At 42.8% G+C, this 19932-nt stretch overlaps 2 protein-coding genes and 2 non-coding genes across 5 annotated transcripts; all 4 read left to right on the forward strand.

The window, feature by feature from the left end:
- The first annotated feature begins 4328 nt into the window (after positions 1-4328).
- On the forward strand, positions 4329-14491 carry dkc1 (dyskerin pseudouridine synthase 1). 2 transcript variants are annotated; one of them, XM_089004694.1, is made up of 15 exons: positions 4329-4488; positions 5967-6016; positions 6094-6180; positions 6501-6592; positions 6655-6839; positions 6976-7040; positions 7709-7835; positions 7925-8055; positions 8972-9115; positions 9216-9336; positions 10571-10689; positions 10786-10889; positions 12166-12220; positions 12302-12445; positions 14276-14491. In XM_089004694.1, the coding sequence occupies exons 1-15, from the start codon at positions 4473-4475 to the stop codon at positions 14339-14341; spliced, it is 1506 nt and encodes a 501-aa protein (XP_088860820.1). In that variant the 5' UTR covers positions 4329-4472; the 3' UTR covers positions 14342-14491. The 2 variants fall into 2 exon arrangements, with proteins under 2 accessions (XP_088860820.1, XP_088860819.1); XM_089004693.1 differs by lacking the exon at positions 4329-4488 and having other exon boundaries at positions 5945-6016.
- Positions 6234-6430, forward strand: LOC148894076 (small nucleolar RNA SNORD17). The gene has a single exon (XR_016116114.1). It is a non-coding gene; the product is annotated as a small nucleolar RNA SNORD17 (small nucleolar RNA).
- Positions 9370-9450, forward strand: LOC148894077 (small nucleolar RNA SNORD83). Its single transcript, XR_016116117.1, has one exon. It is a non-coding gene; the product is annotated as a small nucleolar RNA SNORD83 (small nucleolar RNA).
- A 2174-nt stretch (positions 14492-16665) lies between the features above and the next one.
- On the forward strand, positions 16666-19891 carry cinp (cyclin dependent kinase 2 interacting protein). The gene is made up of 5 exons (XM_089003901.1): positions 16666-16775; positions 17002-17164; positions 19112-19205; positions 19271-19400; positions 19498-19891. Exons 1-5 carry the CDS (start codon positions 16769-16771, stop codon positions 19704-19706), a joined length of 603 nt encoding a protein of 200 aa, XP_088860027.1. The 5' UTR covers positions 16666-16768; the 3' UTR covers positions 19707-19891.
- Positions 19892-19932: the final 41 nt, after the last annotated feature.

Here is a 19932-nt window from a genome sequence, read left to right on the forward strand (position 1 = left end):
CACACACACACACACACACACACACACACACACACACACACACTCTGGCCTTTTTTCTTGTTATTGTTGTTGTTTCTATTACATACTTATTATTTATTAATTGTTATTATTTTTATTGCTATTATTATTTATTATTATTATTGGTATTTAGTATTTTTATTTTGTTAATATTATTTAATATTGTATTCTTTTATAATTAGTTTATCAATTATTATTATTATTATTATTATTATTATTATTATTATTATTATTATTATTATAGTATAGTATTTTAATTCCTATTATTATTATTATTATTATTATTATTATTATTATTTGTTAGTTATTTATTATTTTATTCTTAATAATAATAATACATTTCATTTCTAAGCGCCTTTCAAAACTCTCAAGGTCACTTTACAGTCACAGGATAAGTTTTTTTTATTATATATTATATTATATAGCTTATTAGTTTATTATTTATTATTATTATTGTAATTAGTTTAGTATTTATTATACTTAGGATGATTGTTTTTATTATTACATTTTAGTGTGTTTTATGTTATTATTATTATTATTATTGTTATATCATAGTATTTTAATTCCTATTATTTTTATAATAATAATAACAATTATTATTATTATTATTATTATTATTATTTGTTAGTTATTTATTATTTTATTCTTATTAGTTTATTATTTATTATTATTATTGTAATTAGTTTAGTATTTATTATGCTTAGGATTAATGTTTTTATTATTATTACATTTTAGTGTGTTTTATGTTATTATTATTATTTATTATTATTATTATTATTATTATTATTATTATTTATTATACTTCCGGGTTGAGTGAACGCTGGCGACTGTATCCATTAGCTGTCTGGCTATCTAGCTGGCTGTCTGACGAGCTATCTATTCGCTATGTATTAGCTCGCTAGCTAGCTTTCTATTTTTTTGAGTGACTTCCGGGTTGAGTGAACGCTCGTGCGTGGGGCTGCCGCTGCTCACCCGCAGAAAAACATCTGACAGTGACGGTTAAGTGTCCTTGAGAGTTTGGAAAGGCACTTAGAAATGAAATGTATTATTATTATTTATGATAGCAGATGCTACACACACACAACAAAAGACGTATTTGATGATTGCGCTCACACACACACGCCGTGACAAGTTTTTTGTTTTTTTTCGTCCACTTGCTGCCATAAATTATTCAAATGAGGAAGATCCAGTCACGGGACACTTCATTAGGGACAGCATCTCCAACGTCTTCTGTTGCCATGGTGACACAGCAGGAACAATGGCGGCTTTCACACAGCGATGGTGCGGGGGGTGGAGGTGTTCCTCGCGAACATCCCGTAATACTGACATGTGAACGCGACTGAACATGTTCCACGTCACGATGACGATTTTTGATTTTTAGTGCGTACCGTCAAGTGTAATTACATGACTTCGCCACTAGGTAGCGCCACCTCGCGCAAATTGCTGCACAATGACGTTTATTTGTTTATTGTGACGTCACTCGTGTTTGGAGGAGGCCATTGTGAGCGTGGATGCTTGTTTGTAACCCTGCGATTGGCTGGCAACCGGTTCAGGGTACCCCCCGCCTATAATGATAAAAACAACAACAACAACAATAATAATAATAATACATTTCATTTATAAGCGCCTTTCAAAACACTCAAGGTCACTTTACAGTCACTGGATCAGTTTTTCTGTGGGTGAGCAGCGGCAGCCACATGCGACAGCGTTCAATTAACTCGAAATAACTAAAATTAAAATAAAAAAACCCGAAATAAATAAAAACTAGCGAGCAAGCTAATAGATAACCAACAGATAGCCAGCCAGCCAATAGATAGCGTGCAAACTAGCTAGCTAGCCTTTAGATCGGAAGCTACCTAGCCAGCTCGTAGATAGCTAATAGATAGCCAATAGATAGAGAGCTAGATAGCTATCCACCGAGATAGCTATATAGATAATAGATAGCTAGCTAGATGGCCAGCCACCTAGATAGCTATATAGCTAATAGATAGCCACCTAGTTACAATTTTTACTGCCATGATGCACTGTTTCCCGCTACATGTCCAAATATTTGAACGACTTGTCACTCATTATCCGCTAGCACTGCAACAGACTCCATTTTATGAATGCATTGTGTTGAATGAATGAATTTGTATCCTTTCATACTTGCTTGTTCTGGATTCCATTAGAAGGCGTTCCAAATGGAACGGTAAGTCCATGTACCGTGTACAACAACAACAAAAGGCATTCTTATAAAGTGAATTGTTTATTAATGATGATTAGCATTTTGCTAGCTTAAAACTGGTAGTTGCAATGATGTGAAATTGACACTTAAAGGACAACCGACGTCTCCGGACAAATTATGTCCATAATTTTTAAAATGGCTTCAAATGACTTCTTCTGGGCGTATTTTAATAAGATTCCACCGCATATAGCTAATTTTACGTTTTAAGACTCACGCTGAATATTCGGAAGTCTTGTTTTTGAGTTGGTGACGAGTCCGTACGTGACGTCACTGAAGAAACACCCCTGACCGAAAAAAGGACACATTGTAGCAGTCCTTCCATCACGTCAATATATTTTACTGTACTTGTTTGGTCTAAAAACGTCATGTTGCACCAAAAACAGCCAGAAGAGGGCGACCAAGCTCCATGTAGGAATTTATCAGCCTGTGGCAACGGGCTGATTAATTCCTCACACGGAGCTTGGTCGCCATTTTCTGCCTCTTTTTTGGTGATATATTTCTCCCCAATGTTGCCTCAAAATGACATGGAATAAATGATTTAATGGATTGCAAACATGTATGCTTTCCTCTTCAGAACTATTTCAATCATATTCATAACTGGATGAGTAACAAGAAAGCATCTTCTCCAAATATGAAGCCATTATTTTGATTTTAGAGCAAGGCAAGACGTCTTGGTGTGACGTCACGAACAAGGGGGCGGGACCTTCTGAAACTCACCATCCCAAGGTCATTTCGAAGTAGTTTTGAGACACTAAGTCATTTTTATTGGTGTTTTTCATTTGACTAAAAATATCAGCCTGCGTGTTTTGGGTATTTTAGATGCGATAAAACGTTTTTCTGATGTCGGATAGGAAAAAAATATTATGTCGGTTGTCTTTTAACAATTCAAAATATGGTGACATATGGCAAGACTTGATGGGATAATTTCTGATCTTTTGATTAACGAAACGATATTATATATTAAGATTATTATTATTACTGTATTTATTTATTTAGTGACATTCAGTGTATTCTAACTATCTATCTATTAGCTATATAGCTATCTAAGTGGCTAGCTATTTAGCTAGCTATCTGTTGGCTATCTATTAGCTATCTACAAGCTGGCTAGCTACCTTTCTATCTGTGTATTTAATAGTGACATTCAGTGTACGTATTAGCTAACTATCTAACTAGCTAGCTATATGCTATATCGCTATCTAGGTGGCTAGCTATTTGTTGGCTATCTATTAGCTATCTACTAGCTGGCTAGTTAGCTTTCTATCTATTAACTGCCGGGTTGAGGTTCACTCAACGCCAATCCAATTTGGTGGCGGCGCATGTGGCTGCCGCTGCTCACCCACAGAAAAACGTATCCTGTGACTGTAAACATTTTGGAAGGCGCTTATAAATCAAATGGAGTATATTATTATTATTACAGTCAAAGTTCCAAATGTAATTGTTTGGTTTGATATCACGGTAATCCAACGTTTTGTTTTGTTTTGTTTTGTTTTGTTTTGTTTTGTTTTGTTTTGTTTTGTTGTTTTGTTGGAGCTTTTAAAAAATGGGCCAACAGCGCCATCTGCCGTGACAAGGTATAAGCATTCTTCGTATGATTATTAAAATGACAAATGAAAAAGCTGTGGTATGCGAATTTCACTGCTCCTTTATCCTTTATTTGACAAAAGAATAATATATCCCCGGGTTCTCTGAATAAATACAAATGTAACCGAATAAAGACAACGTCCATCTATTGGCTGTTTATGTAAGAACCTTATGTAGTATTTTACATTTAGCTTTTAACAAACGACTTCTCTGAAAAGCTAGTTGACGCCTGCAATGTTTCTGTGGTGTAATGGCCACGAAATTTGTTTTTTGGGTTGTTTGGATGCACGGGCTTTCCGTACCTTGCCTTTGCCATCAACTGCGCATGCGTGAAATGTGTGACACATTCCCCATTTTGATACTATCAGGCCTCGTTCAAACGCAACAAGGAAAACGCGTGCGTCTGCTTCGTTTTTTTATTGTATTTATTTGTCTTTCTATCGTATTTTTGTTTTTTGTGCCCTACCGAATGTTGACTATGTGTAACTTGGCGGACATGTTTTTATTGCTGTAGTAGCGCAATGTATCCAGAGGTGGCAGCACAGCGACAGAACGGTCGGGAAAGCCGCGTTCACGACTACGACGAAGAAAAAGAAGCGAAAAGGAAGAGGCGCAGCCTTTACAGCCCGAACTAGCCAGACACACCAATATGGCGGACGTAGATGGTAAGAATGTGCGCACGCTCCTACTAACCGTCTATGGTTTCTCTCTTTTGTTACGGTCAACGAGAATTTGGTTTACATTGTGTTGAAATATAGAATCGGCCCACTTTTTTTAATAATTGTTAAAGTATCTCGCAGATGTGGCATAGCCACGTGTGCACCGTGACGGCCGGGGACACCGTGAAACGTTTTTAACATAAAAATTCTAATTCTGTCGTAGCATTTTGTTGAAATCGTAGTTAATCGCCTTCTGGTTTCTGTCGGAATGCAACCCAATTTGATTTTGTTATTGATTTTTGCTCGATTGCTTTCGCGTGCCGTTAGCCTCTGTATGCTAACTAGCACGTGTTGCTCGATAGACCACGTGGCTTGGCCATTCGACAAAGTCTCCCAATTATGAAGCTAGTCAAATGATGGAAATATAAGAGGTGAGGGAGATTAAAGGCATCGAATGAGTCGAATCGTGTGTTTATTATATATATTTTCATCGATTCATCTTCGGTCGTGTTTTGCAAGAAAGCCATGTGAAATTGAACAAGAAACTTTCCGTCGTAAGATGAGAAAAAAGAAAAATGAAATCCACTGCAGGAAAATCGGTCCCCTGGCAAAAGGCAAAAAAAGGATCTGTTTTGGTGTGTTTTAAAATCCTGCACAATAAAAATCCATTTTGTTGATGTCACACTGGTTGTCGGCCATTTTGGTGCCGTGGAACAATACAGAATACTTAGAATTATCATATTGCACTTTGCTACAGAACGTTGGACCATGTCTCGTCGCTCCACTACCGAAGATTCGGACTTTTATTTACACTGCAATTTATTTGGTCTTTGAAGAAATGTTAGCACCCGTCATTCACATTACCGTAATTTCCGGAGTACAAAGCGCATCTGATTATAAGCCTCGCCCAGTACATTTATACATGCATAACTCAAATCGATCGATGGCTAGCTAGTTAGCCAGATAGATACCTAGGTAGCCAACCAGATAGCCAGTAGCGATCGAGCTTGCTATCTGGCTGGCTATTTGCCATCTATTAGCTAGCTTTCAGGCTGGCTAGCTATTAGTTTGGCTAGCTAATCTTGCTAGCATTCTAGCTGGCTACCTTGCTTCATCTCAATTTACTAACTAGCTATTTAGCTGATCATTTGCTATCTATATCCTGTCTATTAGCCATCTAGCTAGCTATCTATTAGTTATCCATTAGCCAGCTAGCTAACTTTCTATCTATTTGTTATTCCGGGTTGAGTGACCGCTGGCGCATGTGGCTGCCGCTGCTCGCCCGCAGAAAAAAAAACTTATCCTGTTACTAAAGTGACCTTGAGAGTTTTTTAAAGGCGCTTATAAATCAAATGTATTATTATTATTATTATTACTAATTCCTTAGTTGAAGGTGTAGAATGAATATTAGCTTGGCAGTGATACTGTCACACGCCACTAGAGGGAGTCGCCACATGTTCTGATGGCCTTGTTGGTGTCTGCAGCTTCGGGAAAGAAGAAGAAGAAGGACAAAAGAATGGCAGAGGATGTCGGGGTGAGTGACGAGATCAGCGTCGTCGTCTGCGAGGTCGTGTTTGGCCGTGCTCAAAACCCAAAATGTCCTCCCGGCAGGAAATCCAACAGAGCGGCAACTTCGTCATCCAACCCGAAAGCAAAGCCCCCACGTTGGACACGTCCCAGTGGCCCCTTCTCCTCAAGGTGGGCCGCTCGCTCCCCCCGTCCGCCATCAAAATTCCCCCCTCGCTGCCGGCGCGACACGATGAATCCGTTTATCCATTCGCCGAGTGGCGACCCGCCCTGACCCGCCGCCCCGCCTCCGTTCTGGAGGCGGGGCCTGGCCGCCGCCGCTCCGCGCGCCATTCGGCGTTCTGCCGAAAACGCGGGCGGAGCGGCACGGTCATGAGGGACGTGGGCGGGACGCTACAAAGATGACATTTGGTCTGATCGCGTCGCTCGTTGGCGCCGACGCCGCCCGCTCCCGAGCGCTTCCAGGAAGTGATGCAATCTGTTTGTTTTAGAACTTTGACAAGCTGAACGTACGCACTGCCCACTACACGCCGGTCGCGAGCGGGTGCAACCCGCTCAACAGGAACATCCAGGATTACATCAAGTAAGCCCCGCCCCCTCGCCGACCACCACGTATTGCGATCTCAAACCCGAATGGCGACGCAGGTCGGGGTTCATCAACCTGGACAAACCGGCCAACCCGTCGTCCCACGAGGTGGTGGCGTGGATCCGTCGCATCCTGCGCGTGGACAAGACGGGCCACAGCGGCACGCTGGACCCCAAAGTCACCGGCTGCCTCATCGTCTGCATCGATCGAGCCACGCGATTGGTCAAATCCCAGCAGAGCGCAGGTAAGCCGCGCCCCCACACCCTGTCGGCGGGAAGCGGAAGGTCCAATCCTTGTGGGTTGGACCCCGCCGAGCCGTTTTCCAAAGCAAAAAAACAAAAGCGGCCCCCCACATGACTCCCCTTTGCCGTATGTTGCAGGGAAAGAGTATGTGGGGATCGTGCGGCTGCACAACGCCATTGAAAGCGAGCACACGCTGGCCAGAGTAAGTCCCCCCTACCCACCCCCAAAAAAAACCACGCGGGGCTGCCTCACATGCAGCGATACCTCAGCTGTAGCATAATGCGCCAATTCGCGAATAGTGCAAGGGCGATGTTGGCTGGGAAGGAAGACGATTTGTGAATGTGGATCTATCTATCTGGCTAGCTACCTAGCTTGCTATCTACTGTATTTGCTACCCATTAGCTATCTGTTAGTTATCTGGCTACCTGGCTGGATAACTATCGAGCTAGCTATCTGACTATCGATTGGCTAACTACCTAGCTTGCTATCTACTGTATTTGCTATCAATTAGCTATCTGTTAGTTAACTGGCTACCTGGCTGACTATCTAGCTTGCTATCCATTAGCTATCTGCTAGTTATCTGGCTACCTGGCTGGATGACTTTCATTACAATGCAATAGCACGTTTATTATACATAAATAAGATATGTTTCTGTGTAGTTTTAAGGCTTATTTAGGAGAAAATTATGTGTTACGGCGACCTGGGAATGGATTATTCTCATTTTAATGGTTTCCTATGGGAAATTAATATTTGGCAGATGAACTTTTTGCCTTGCACGCGTTTTCTGGGAACCAATTAAGTTCGTGAGGTGAGGTATCGCTGCATGTCATTGGGCGGGGGCGTCTGACCTAAAGACAATGTTGTTTTCAGGCGTTGGAGACCCTGACGGGCGCCCTGTTCCAGCGGCCGCCCCTCATCGCCGCCGTTAAGCGGCAGCTGCGGGTGCGGACCATTTACGAGAGCAAACTGGTGGAGTACGACGCCGAGAGAAGGCTCGGTAAGTTGGGAAGTGGGGGGGCGTCAGAGGTGGCTGGGTGGGTCATTGATGGCCGCCATCTTTTTTTTTTTAATTTTTATTTTTTTAAGGGATCTTCTGGGTGAGCTGCGAGGCGGGCACGTACATCAGGACGCTGTGCGTCCACCTGGGCTTGGTGCTGGGGGTCGGGGGTCAGATGCAGGAGCTCCGCAGGGTCCGCTCCGGAGTCATGGGAGAGAAGGTGGGCATCCCCCCCCCCCCCCCCCCCCAAAAAAAAAGCGGGATTCGGTTGACCAAAGTGTTGAGTTCAGTTCGACTGTATGTGTCGCACTGCTAATGAAACTTTGGAACAGCAAACGTGCGGGTGAGATTTTACACGTAAAGTCTCAACCGCCAACATCACCATCGACTGCCACCAGGGCGGCGCCAAAGCTGGCATTCACCATTTATAATACATGCTGGCTACCGAGCTAATAGATAACTAATTGATAGCTAGCTGATAGATGGCAAACAGATAGCTAGCTAGGTAGCCAGCTGGATTGCTAGCTCGGTAGCGAGCTAGATCGCTAGCTAGCTAGATAGCTCAAGTGAGCGACATAATGTAAAAAAAATAAAACATTTAATTTCTAAGAGTCTTTCAAAACTCTCACGGTCACTTTACAGTCACGGGATAAAGTTTTTCTGTGGGTGAGCAGCGGCAGCCACATGCGCCAGCATTCACTCAACCCGGAATAACTCGGATAGAAAGCTATCTAGCTAACAGATGACTAATTGATAGCTAGCCAGCTCGCTTATAGATAGCAAATATATAACTAGCTAGGTAGCCAGCTAGATAGCTCAAGTGCGCAACATAACTTAATAATAACAACAATAATACATTTAATTTCTAAGCGCCTTTCAAGACTTTCAAGGTCGCTTTACAGCCACATGATAAGTTTCTGTGGGTGAGCAGCGGCAGCCACTCGCGCTAGCGTACACTCAACCCAAAAGTAACTCAAATAAATAGCAGGGCTAGCTAAAATGGCTTTTCCCTTCAAAGAGAGCTAGCCAGCTCGATAGCTAGACAAACATTTTATAGAAGAGTTAGTATTTCCCAAATTTACAAGACATCGATGTTTCCAGACATTTACCCCCCCCCCCCCCCCTTTCGGTTTAAGGACAAACTGGTGACCATGCACGACATCCTGGACGCCCAGTGGCAGTTTGACCACAACAAAGACGAGAAGTACCTGCGGCGGGTCATCTTCCCACTGGAGAAGCTTCTGGTGTCGCACAAGCGGTTGGTGATGAAGGACAGCGCCGTGAGTGACCCCCGACCCCCCCCCCTTTTTTTTTTTTTTTTTTTTTTTTTTTTTTTTTTTTTTGTCGCCCGCTGGCATTTGACCCCCCCCCTCCCCCCAGGTCAACGCCATCTGCTACGGCGCCAAGATCATGTTGCCCGGCGTCCTTCGCTACGAGGACGGTATCGAGGTCAACCAGGACATTGTGGTCATCACCACCAAGGGGGAGGCCATTTGCACAGGTGCGTCGCGTGGGGGGGGGGGGTGAAGTGGGGGTCACATGATGACACGTGTTAGATACAAGAGCCCCCACCGGGCTGTGCTGACCTACTATCTATCACCCTTGTCTGATGGCCCTCCGTTGCACTACTGGGGTGGATGTTGATTATTATTATTTTTGAATATTGAATGTTAATTTCCGCGTTACAAAGCTTTTTTTTTTTGTCAGAAAAATGGTTAATTCCTAAATGATATGGGTCTGGAGTTATCTGAGCTTGAAATGGGGGCGGCTGTACAAAATACAATACATATTTGGCACTTTAGCCACAGCTGAAGCTGGAACGAAGCGCTAACATGGACAAAAAATAATAAAATAATCATAATACATTTCATTTCTAAGCTCAAGGTCACAGGATCAGTTTTTCTGTGGGTTAGCAGCGGCAGCCACATCACTCAGCGCCATCATTCACTCAACCCCGAATAACTCAAGTGGATAGAAAGTTAGCTAGCCAGCTTATAGATATCTTATAGGTAGCAAATATATAGTTAGCTAGCTATATAGCCAGGTAGCTGGCCATTAGATAGCTAGTGAGATCGCTAGCTAGATAGCTCATGTGAGCAACATAATGTAAAAATAATAATACATTTAATTTCTAAGCACCTTTCAAAACTCCCATGGTCACTTTACAGTCACAGGATCAGCTTTTCTGGGTGAGCAGCGGCAGCCACACGCGCCGGCATTCGCTCAACCAACCAGGAAGTAACTCAAACAGATAGAAACCGAGCTGTCTAATAACTAATAGATAGTTAGCTAGCCAGCTGATATATAGCAAATATATAGCTAGCTGTATAGCCAGTTGGCTAGCTAATAGATAGCAAGATCGCTAGCTAGATAGCTCACGTGAGCAACATAATGTAAAAATAATAATAAGACATTTAATTTTTAAGTTCCTTTCAAAACTCAAGGTCACTTTAGTCACAGCATCAGTTTTCTGTGGGTGAGCAGCGGCAGCCACACTCGCCAGCGTTCACGCAACCCGGAATAACTCAAATTGATAGAAAGCTAAATAGATAGCCAATGGATAGCGAATATATAGCCAGGTAGTTAGCTAAAAAGGCAAATGCTGCCCCTAGCGGAGGAGGTCTGACCGGTGCTTTATCTGCACCCAGGCGCGTCTTTTTTTCCCCTAATTCCCGAATACGTTTGTGAATAACAGCGAATGAGTTAAAAATGTTGACGTGGTGTTTGTTTGTCAGCCGTGGCACTGATGACAACGGCGGTCATCTCCACCTGTGACCACGGCATAGTGGCCAAGATCAAGAGGGTCATCATGGAGCGAGACACTTACCCGCGCCAGTGGGGGCTCGGCCCCAAGGTAACGCTGCACACCCGCGCGTGGAGATTCCCGTTTTAGGTTTTTGTTGTTGTTGTTGTTGTTGACCGTGACGTCGTTTGGCGTCCGGACCGCCAGGCCAGTCAGAAGAAGATGATGATCCAAAAAGGCCTTCTGGACAAGCACGGAAAGCCCAACGCAAGCACGCCCGAAGGCTGGAAGACCGACTACGTGGACTACAGGTGGGAGGGCAACGAATCACCTTTACGGCGTTGCGAGTGCGCTCGCAGAGAAGTTATCCCCGGCTGAGGTACGCCCGTCCTCTTCCGGGGAGTCACTCTGCCACAGAGACTCTCCGAGCGGCCTCTTCGCTCTGCCGTCATTCGGCTCGGCGATGGCCGCAAAGAGGACAAATGCATCTCGAAATCAGCCAAATGTCAAACGTCAGGATGACTAATGGAGCCCAGATGCAGTGATGCCTCAGCTTACCAACTTAATTGGTTCCCAGGAAGTGCGTGGAAGGCGCAGTTAGTCTGCTGAACATTTATTTCCCATAAGAAACCATTCAAATGAGAACAATCCGTTCCCGGGTGCCCGTAAAACGTATTTTTTTTTACAAAATAATCCTTAAAACTACACAAAATATACCGTAATGCATGTACATCATAAATATAATACGTCATTAAAAACTTTATGTTCTTTCATCGTAAAAAAAAGTTAATTCCCGAGTTATATGCGTCTGAAGTTATATGAGCTTGAAATGAGAGCGGCTGTCCAAAATATAATGCAATACAGTGATACCTCGGTTTACGATCGGTTCCCAGAAAGGGTGGAAGGCGAAATGTGTCTTCCAAACATTAATTTCCCAATAGAAACCATTAAAATGAGAACAATCCGTTCCCAGGTCCCGTAAAACATAATTTTCGACTAAATAAGCCTTAAAACTACACAAAATAGACCTTATTTTGTGTATAATAAATATGCTATTGTATTATAACGAAAAGAAATAACCTGTACTTTATAATAAAGTGGTTTTATTGACCTTTGTCACGGTTGTTGCCTCTTAATATCCAAGTGAAGTTGACGTGCTTTCTCTGCGATAATACCCTCACTCACACTGTCCCCTGCCGGCTGCTTTTCATTCATCCGTAGCAACAGAAGTTTTTCAACCTCTTCTATTGCCTGAGACCGTTGCTTCGACACCCTTAGCCACACGTAGCAATGGTCGCTTTAGCGTGATGGTAAAGATGTTGTAATCATTGACACCAACCTTCTACTTCACATCACCTAGAAACTTCTTTCAAGAAGTTTGCAACATCTTATCCGACACCAGACGTACCTTTTTCTATCCCCTTTCACACTGCAACATTTACTTATGTATGTTTGTTGTCCACTCGATAACAAACCACGTCTGCACTTAAAAGAAAGGGGGTGTGGGAAACTAGTCTGCCGTGGCGCCGTGTGGTTTGGTCCGACCGCGGAAAAGTAGTTTGTAATGCCAAGATGATATTCTCGCAGAGCCACCGCGGCGGCCGCCAAGGACTCGGAAGCAGCCGGCGCGACACCAACGAAGGTAAGTAAAGCCCACGTGGGGCAGCTCGCACGACCGCCTTCCTCCCTCCGTCGCAGCCACGTTTTCTTGTTCTTTGCGCAGAGGAAGAGGGAGACGGCCGACAGCGAAGCGGAAGTGGCGCCGACCGCCCACGACACCCACAAAGACAAGAAAAAGAAGAAAAAGGAAAAGCGCGCCAAGATGGCCGATGCCGAAACGGAAGACGCCACGGCGGAGGCCGTCGAGGTGAGTGGCGGACAAAAAAAATGACGCTAGCGTCCAAATTGAAACTGTTAACCAACTTTTTTTCCAAGCGCCTTTCAAAACTGTCACTTTACAGTCACAGGGGAAGTTTTTCTGTGGGTGAGCGGCGGCAGCCACACGCGCCAACGTTCCCTCAACACGGACGTAACTTAAATAGATAGAAAGCTAGCCAGCTGGCTAATAGATAGCTAATACTAATAATACATTTCATTGATAAGCGCCTTTACAAACTCAAGGTGACTTTACAGTCACGGGATCGGTTTTTCTGTGGGTGAGCGGCGGCAGCCACACGCGCCAGCGTTCACTCAACGCGGAAGTAACTCAAATAGATCTAAAACTAGCTAGCTAATAAATAGTTAATCATAACAATGATATATTTCACTTATACCTTAGCACCATTCAAAACTGTCAAGATCACATTACAGTCAAGTTTTTCTGTGGGTGAGCAGCGGCAGCCACACGCACCAGCGTTCACTCAAACCGGAAGTAACTCATATAGATAGAAAGATAGCTAGCTAATAATAACAACAATACTAGATTTCATTTATAAGCACCTTTCAAAACTCTCAAGGTCACTTTACAGTCACAGGATCAGTTTTTCTGTGGGTGAGCAGCGGCAGCCACACGCGCCCGGAAGTAACTTATATCGATTAAAAGCTAGCTAGCTCTTAGTTAGCGAATAGCTAGCTAGCTGGCTAGATGTCAAATAGTGAGCTAGATAACTAGTCGATAGTTTAAAGGACAACCGGCGTCACTTTTTTGTTTTTTAACAGACACCAGAAAAACGTTGTATAGCATCTAAAATAGCCAAAACACGCAGGCTGATATTTTTAGTCAAACGCAAAACAGCAATAAAAATGACTTAAAGTGTCCAAAATCTGCAAAAAAAAATGAGCTGTGAATTGGGCATTTTCATTGCTGGAGAATCAAAACAAAGGCTTCAGATTCGGAGAATATGCTTTTTTGTTATGAATATGATTGAAATAGTTCTGAAGAGCAAAGCATACATGTTTGCAATCCATTAAAGAATTATATGTGCCATTTTGAGGCAACATTGGGGGACAATCTCTCACCTAAAAAAAGAGGCACAAAATGGCGACCGAGCTCCTGTGATGAATGAATCAACCCGTTGCCACAGGCTGATAAATTCCTTACATGGAGCTTGGACGCCCTCTTCTGGCGCAACACCAGGTTTTCAGACCAAACAAGCATTGACTGAAGGACTGCTACAATGTGTCTTTTTTTTTTTTGTTAGCGGCGTTCCTTCAGTGACGTCACCAAAAACTCAAAAAACAAGACTTCGAGAATATTCAGCACGAGTCTTAAACCGTAAAATATAGCTTAAATATGCGCTGTAATCTTGGTAAAATACGCTCAGTAGAAGTCATTTGAAGCCATTTTACAAATTATGGACACAACTTGTCCGAAGACGTCGGTTCTCCTTTAAGTGGATCGTTTGCGCCTGCCTGAGGGGAGTTGCTGGAAAAGGTGGTGGGCAGGATGCAAAGGGTTTGGTAGGATTTTCCGTGCCCTTATCTTGATTTTTGCAGTGAGCGGTGCAATCACCATTGAGGTGCTGCCAAACGCTTCATGCACTCCGTGACAGGAGATGGCACTGCCACTTTTTTTGTCCAAAAACATTATTCCACCCAAAATAATAATAATAATAATACATTTCATTTATAAGTGTTATAATGTTTCACCCCCTCTCCATAATGTATAGAAAGTGCACAACAAATTCCCGAATGACTACTTTTCAAATTTGAAGTTGACAAAAAAAAATGACTTATTAATTTTTCTCCACGCTGGCAGCTTGAAAGTGGCAAAAAGAAGAAGAAGAAGAAAGACAAAGATGCAAACGACGAAGATTCGGAGTGACGCTCGCCATTGTCAACTGAACTTTTTTTTTATACGTACCATAAAACCTTATGTAAATATTCTTGTTTGACATTTTAGAAGACTAAAATGAAAAGTTGATGCCATGTATCAAATATTTCCTTGAATAAAAACCAAACAACGTTGACTTGAGTGAATGTGAAGTGATAATTCATTTCATTTCTAAGCGCCTTTCGAAACTCACTGACACTTTACAGTCACAGGATACATTTTTTTCTGTGGGTGAGCAGTGGCAGCCACACGCACCAGCGTTCACTCAAACCGGAAGTAAATCAAATAGATAGAAAGCTATTGAGCTATCCAATGTATAGCTAATACGTAGACCTCAGCCATAGAGATGCGCCGTTCCTAAACGAACCGGCTCTTATAGCCAGCTCTTGGCAGTGAACGACGAGCCGACTCATAATAATCTTTTTAATTTCTAAGCGCCTTTCAAAACACTCAAGGACACTTTACAGTCGCGATACCTTTTTTTTGTGGGTGAGCAGCAGCAGCCACATGCGCCAGCGTTCACTCAACCTGGAAGTAACTTAAACATAGAAAGCTAGCCTGCTACATAGCAAATGGAGAGCTAGCTAGCTCGATAGCCAGGTACATGGCAAATAGAGAGCTAGCTAGCTCAATAGATAGCAAATAGAGAGCTAGCTAGATAGATAGCCAGGTAGATGGCAAAGAGCTGGCTCGATAGCAAATAGAGAGCTAGCTAGATCAATAGCTAGATACCTAGCCAGCTAGATAGCAAATAGAGATCTAGCTAGCTCGATAGCAAATAGCTAGCTAGCTCAATAGCGAAAAGCTAGATAGCAAATATAGAGCTAGCTAGCTTGATATCTAGCCAGCAAATAGTGAGCTAGCTAGCCAGCTAGATTATAGGGAGCCATATAAGTGATTTGTTTTGCAGTTGCATTGTTTTTGTTTTTTTGTCATACAATCACAAAAATAATACTATTGTCACAGAAAAAATGGAATCTATATTTTGATATCAATGCAGGATTTACATTCTTGACCTCTTAAAGACCAACAAAAAAATGGGTCAAATTTGACACAAACATTAAGGGAAAAAAATGAAGCGATGACATTTTTCCCAAGAAGTGTTTTGCTATGCTTTCAATAAAACGTGAAACCTCTCAAACATGGTGTTGAACTGATTGTTTACACAATTTGGAACCTGATTTTCGACTTGTTAAAGCACGAGATATAAACCAATATTTTTATGTATGTTTTGGTTGCCTTTATTATTTTGCTATGTTATAGCTGCAGCCGTTGAAAAAGCGCTATATAAATTAGTGATACCTCAGCGTACGAACGCTTTAGCTCACGTACTTTTCGCTTTACGAACATTACATTCGCGAGAAAATAATCTTGGCAGACAAACTAGTTTCTGGTGGGCGAACCAAACCTCACCGCGTCACTGTGGCTGGCGGACTAGTTTTCATCATCCCTTTCTTTGAGTGCAGACGTGGTTTGTTATCGAGTGGAGTACTTTTGCTATTATAGGAGCAAAAAAGACCCCACAACAGGCTAGTGTGAAGCCGAAGACGACATTAAAGAAAACGACGGTCGAGCAGAAGAAGGAGATCATCAAAAAACAGGTGTGCGTTTGTGTGACTTAGCGTACCAGTATGCTAAATCGACCATTGCTACGTGTGGCTAAGGGTGTTTCTATGTTGTCTAAGCAATGGACTGAGGCAATAGAAGAGGTTGAAAAACCTCTGTTGATTTGGATTAACGAAAAGCAGCCATCGGGTGACAGTGTGAGTGAGGGTATTATCACCGAGAAATCACGGCAACTTCACTCGGATATCATCAAGAAGCAATTACATCAACGACCATCACAAAGGTCAATAAAACGACTTGATTATACAGTACAGTTTCTTTATTTACAATACAACGGCACATTTATTATACATAAAATAATGTCTATTTTGTGTAGTTTTAAGGCTTGTTTCGTTGAAATTTGTGTTTGATGGGGACCTGGGAACGGATTATTTTCATTTTTAATTGTTTCTTATTGGAAATAAATGTTCGGCAGACGAACTTTTTGCCTTCCACACACTTTCTGGGAACCAATTAAGTTCGTGAGCTGAAATATCACTGTTGTTTTCATGAGCCTCTCACGTGTGTTTAAAAAAAATAACTGGGAATCGCTATTGGTATTCCTTGTTGTCAGTTGTCCCATAATCATCGTCTTGAAATAGTAATACATCAAACTAATTCATTAATTCACTGTATGTCGTGTGAAATATGTTTTGTGGACGAACGAAACTGAAACGCCATCATGTTAATGGAACCACCAAAGGTGCAGTGACACTTCGCGCCAGCAGGGGGCGGCAACGGCTGATTGGACACTCGCACGCACCAACAACGGATGTAAATACCGGAAGTCAGTGTACGGACGATTGGAAACACATGGAAGGTAAAGTTAACCAGCCGCTGTCATGTTTTGTTACGTCTGTCGAACTGTTTGTTTTGTTTGATTAATCTCCCAAATATTTGAATCGAAGTCTTGATTTTACTCCATTTACTTCCCCCAACCACCCTATTGTCAATGCAAAGCGAACTGTAATTTGTTAAAAATCCAATTCCCTCGTTTGGCCGACGAATAAGTCGAAGCAGTGTTGAATGTGACTTTACCTGACCAGGTGACGTCACGAACGTGAACAGAAAATGCTCGTCCGTCACCGGAAGTGGCCGCAAACTGAAGGACAACGCAGCCGATTGGCACAACTTGATGCTACGTTGGGAGAAGCTCAACGATGAAGGCTTCACCTACGCGTCCAACATCGTCAACGCCAGAAGAAGCAGGTGAGCGACCACTGACGGAAATACACGTCAAGCCGAGGCGATTGGTAATCGGACCAATAATGGCGTCAGCCCTTACAAAATGGTGACTACTCTTACATTTTATATCGCGTACGTAAAAATTCATATCGCGTAATTTTGTCTGGATGAAGTTTCTCAACTCATATTTATATTAACAGTGGGAATAAATTTCATTTCTAAGCGCCTTTCAAAACTCACTGTACAGTCACAGGATACATTTTTGTGTGGGTGAGCAGCGGCAGCCGCACGCGACAGTGTTCACTCAACCCGGAAGTAACATAAAATAATCATCATTACATAATAATAATAAATCAAAATCGTGTAAGTGTCACGTCGGCCATTTTGAATGGATTTCGACTTATGACCAATTGACTTGGGACCGTTTCGTCGGAACGGAACCCGGTTGTAACTCGGATGTTACCTGTATGTATAAATATATATAAATATCTAACTTAAAACGGATTCTTTTCTTACAGACAGTGTATTTTAGGTGTTCAATGACCTTGAAGTTAGATATCAAGTAGACAGGATGAACTTAATATCAATATATATGTATGTATATCAATATATATCAATCTAGCTAGCTAGATAGAAAGATACATTATAATAACTACATCAAAAGCTTTGAAAAAAAAACATGCGACGGACGCTAGCCAATGTTCCCTCTAATTTTTCATGTGTCTGAGCAGACACACAAGCTCCCTGAGCACACTGAGAAACATCAGATGTACTAGTTATGTGTCGTTCGCAAACGAGCCGGTTCTTAGAGCCGAATCTCTGAAGTGAACAAAGAGAGCCGGTTCCTAACAAAGAGCCGCAAATGGGAGCCGACATTTTTTGTCCTCTATTCCCCGCCCCCGGTGTTGGGTTAAAGCCGCACGTGATTGGTCGATATCCGTGGTAGAGGAGGGAGGGGAGAATGACAGCCATACGCACCAGTGAGGAGAAGGAGGAAGGGGAGGGGGGTAGACAGGTGGACAAATGTTATCGCATTATGTCGTTGTTATTATTATTCAATGATGAGATTTTTTACTAGTTGGGATGATAGCATTATTAATATGAAAAGCAAATTAGTGACAGCTGATCAAAAGTGAAAGTTTGTGGATACTCTCTGTGCACATATCAATCGAGCCATATAAATAAAATATTTGATACAGTGATTTTTTTTTTAACATGAGTAATTTGTTTTTCACTTAATTTTACATGCTTTTTGCTAGTTAATTAATGTAAGCAACAAAAACAAACAACAAACAAACTGAGGAGTCATTTGGGAGCTAAAAGAGCCAGATCTCTTTAGTGAGCCGAGCTAAAAGAACCAGCTCTCTGAAAAGAGCCGGAATTCCCATCACGAAAGTGTACGCTTTGGCCACACACCAGCTTCACGCCAGTATCATAGCCAACAGATAGAAAGCTAGCCACTTAGATAGCTATATAGCTAATAGCTAGCTAGCTAGATAGTTAGCTAATACACTGAGCTACCTCGATAGATAGCTAAATTATCATAACTACATCAAAAGGAGCTTTGAAAAAAAAATCTGAGGGACACAAACGTACTTTTGTCTGCATGAAGCTTCTCAACTCATATTAACACAGTTCCAAAGAGCCAAAGCAGAAGGAAACACTTGATTTGTCTAAAAGCACAGTGACATTATTCCTTGGCACTAAAACTTGATCAGATGGCGGCAAAGTACTACTTTTTCCATATGAATGACTTTGTTTGCGTGCTAATATCGATTCGCTATCTATTAGCTAGCTAGCTTTCTATCTATTTGAGTTACTTCCGGGTTGAGTGAATGCTGGCTTGTATGGCTGCCGCTGCTCACCCACAGAAAAACTGATCCCGTGACTGTAAAGTGACCTTGAGAGTTTTGAAAGACGCTTAGAAATGAAATATATTAATAATAATATTTGTGTGCAACCGTTGTGCAGCGGCGAGGCGGAAGGATGTTCGGGAGATCTCGTGCCGGGGAATCTGGCGCTTCGGGAGGAATGTGAAAAACTGGAGGGCGTCGTCAACAAAATGGTGATGGAAACATCGCAAGCGTTTTTAGGCGCCGCCGCGGTCTAACGGGGAACCCCTTTCGCCAGGCGGCCATCGTGGCCAAGATGGAGCGGCTGATGGCGTCGCAGCGAGGCCTGGTGGACCTGGAGGAATTTCAGTTCGGGCCCCAAGGCAGGAAAGTGCCGCTTTTCCACGGGTGGACTGCTCGAGACTTTGGTGAGCTTTCGCTGCCGCCGCTTTTCCGCAAGCGGTTCCAAAAAAAAATTATAAATCAATCAATGCGGATTTGTATATGACGCTGTTGGTTGTGCAGTGCGTTCGTGCGATCTCCTCCTGCGGTCGTTCACGTCGGAGCTGCGGCTGAAACGCGTCCTGCTGCGCGAAGCGGCGCACGGCGCCCAGCGGGACCTCGGCCTGGTGTACCTTTCGTGCTGGCTCCACCAGCCGCTGGTGCCGCCGCGCGCCCGCCTGGACCTGGAGGCGCTCCTGCTGGAGACGGGCCACCGACACCTTCCCGGTTGACACCGTCTCCGCCCGCTTTTATTGTGAAAAACAGGAAATGGCGCCGCTTTGTTTTCTCACCTTTATCGACATATTCACAAGGCAAATATGAAAAGGAACATTTACAAGCGGCTCTTAAAAAAATCAAACTTTAACATTTGGAGGGAGGAACGGAGGACAAATAAATAGGAACCTTCCAGACTGTCCACTTTTTGCCCTTGGCTTTTCCTCAAGGTTCCTTCCCCCT

Source organism: Hippocampus bargibanti, linkage group LG09, assembly GCF_051943395.1.
Source record: "Hippocampus bargibanti isolate YZ-2025 linkage group LG09, ASM5194339v1, whole genome shotgun sequence".
NCBI classification, from domain to species: Eukaryota; Metazoa; Chordata; class Actinopteri; order Syngnathiformes; family Syngnathidae; genus Hippocampus; species Hippocampus bargibanti.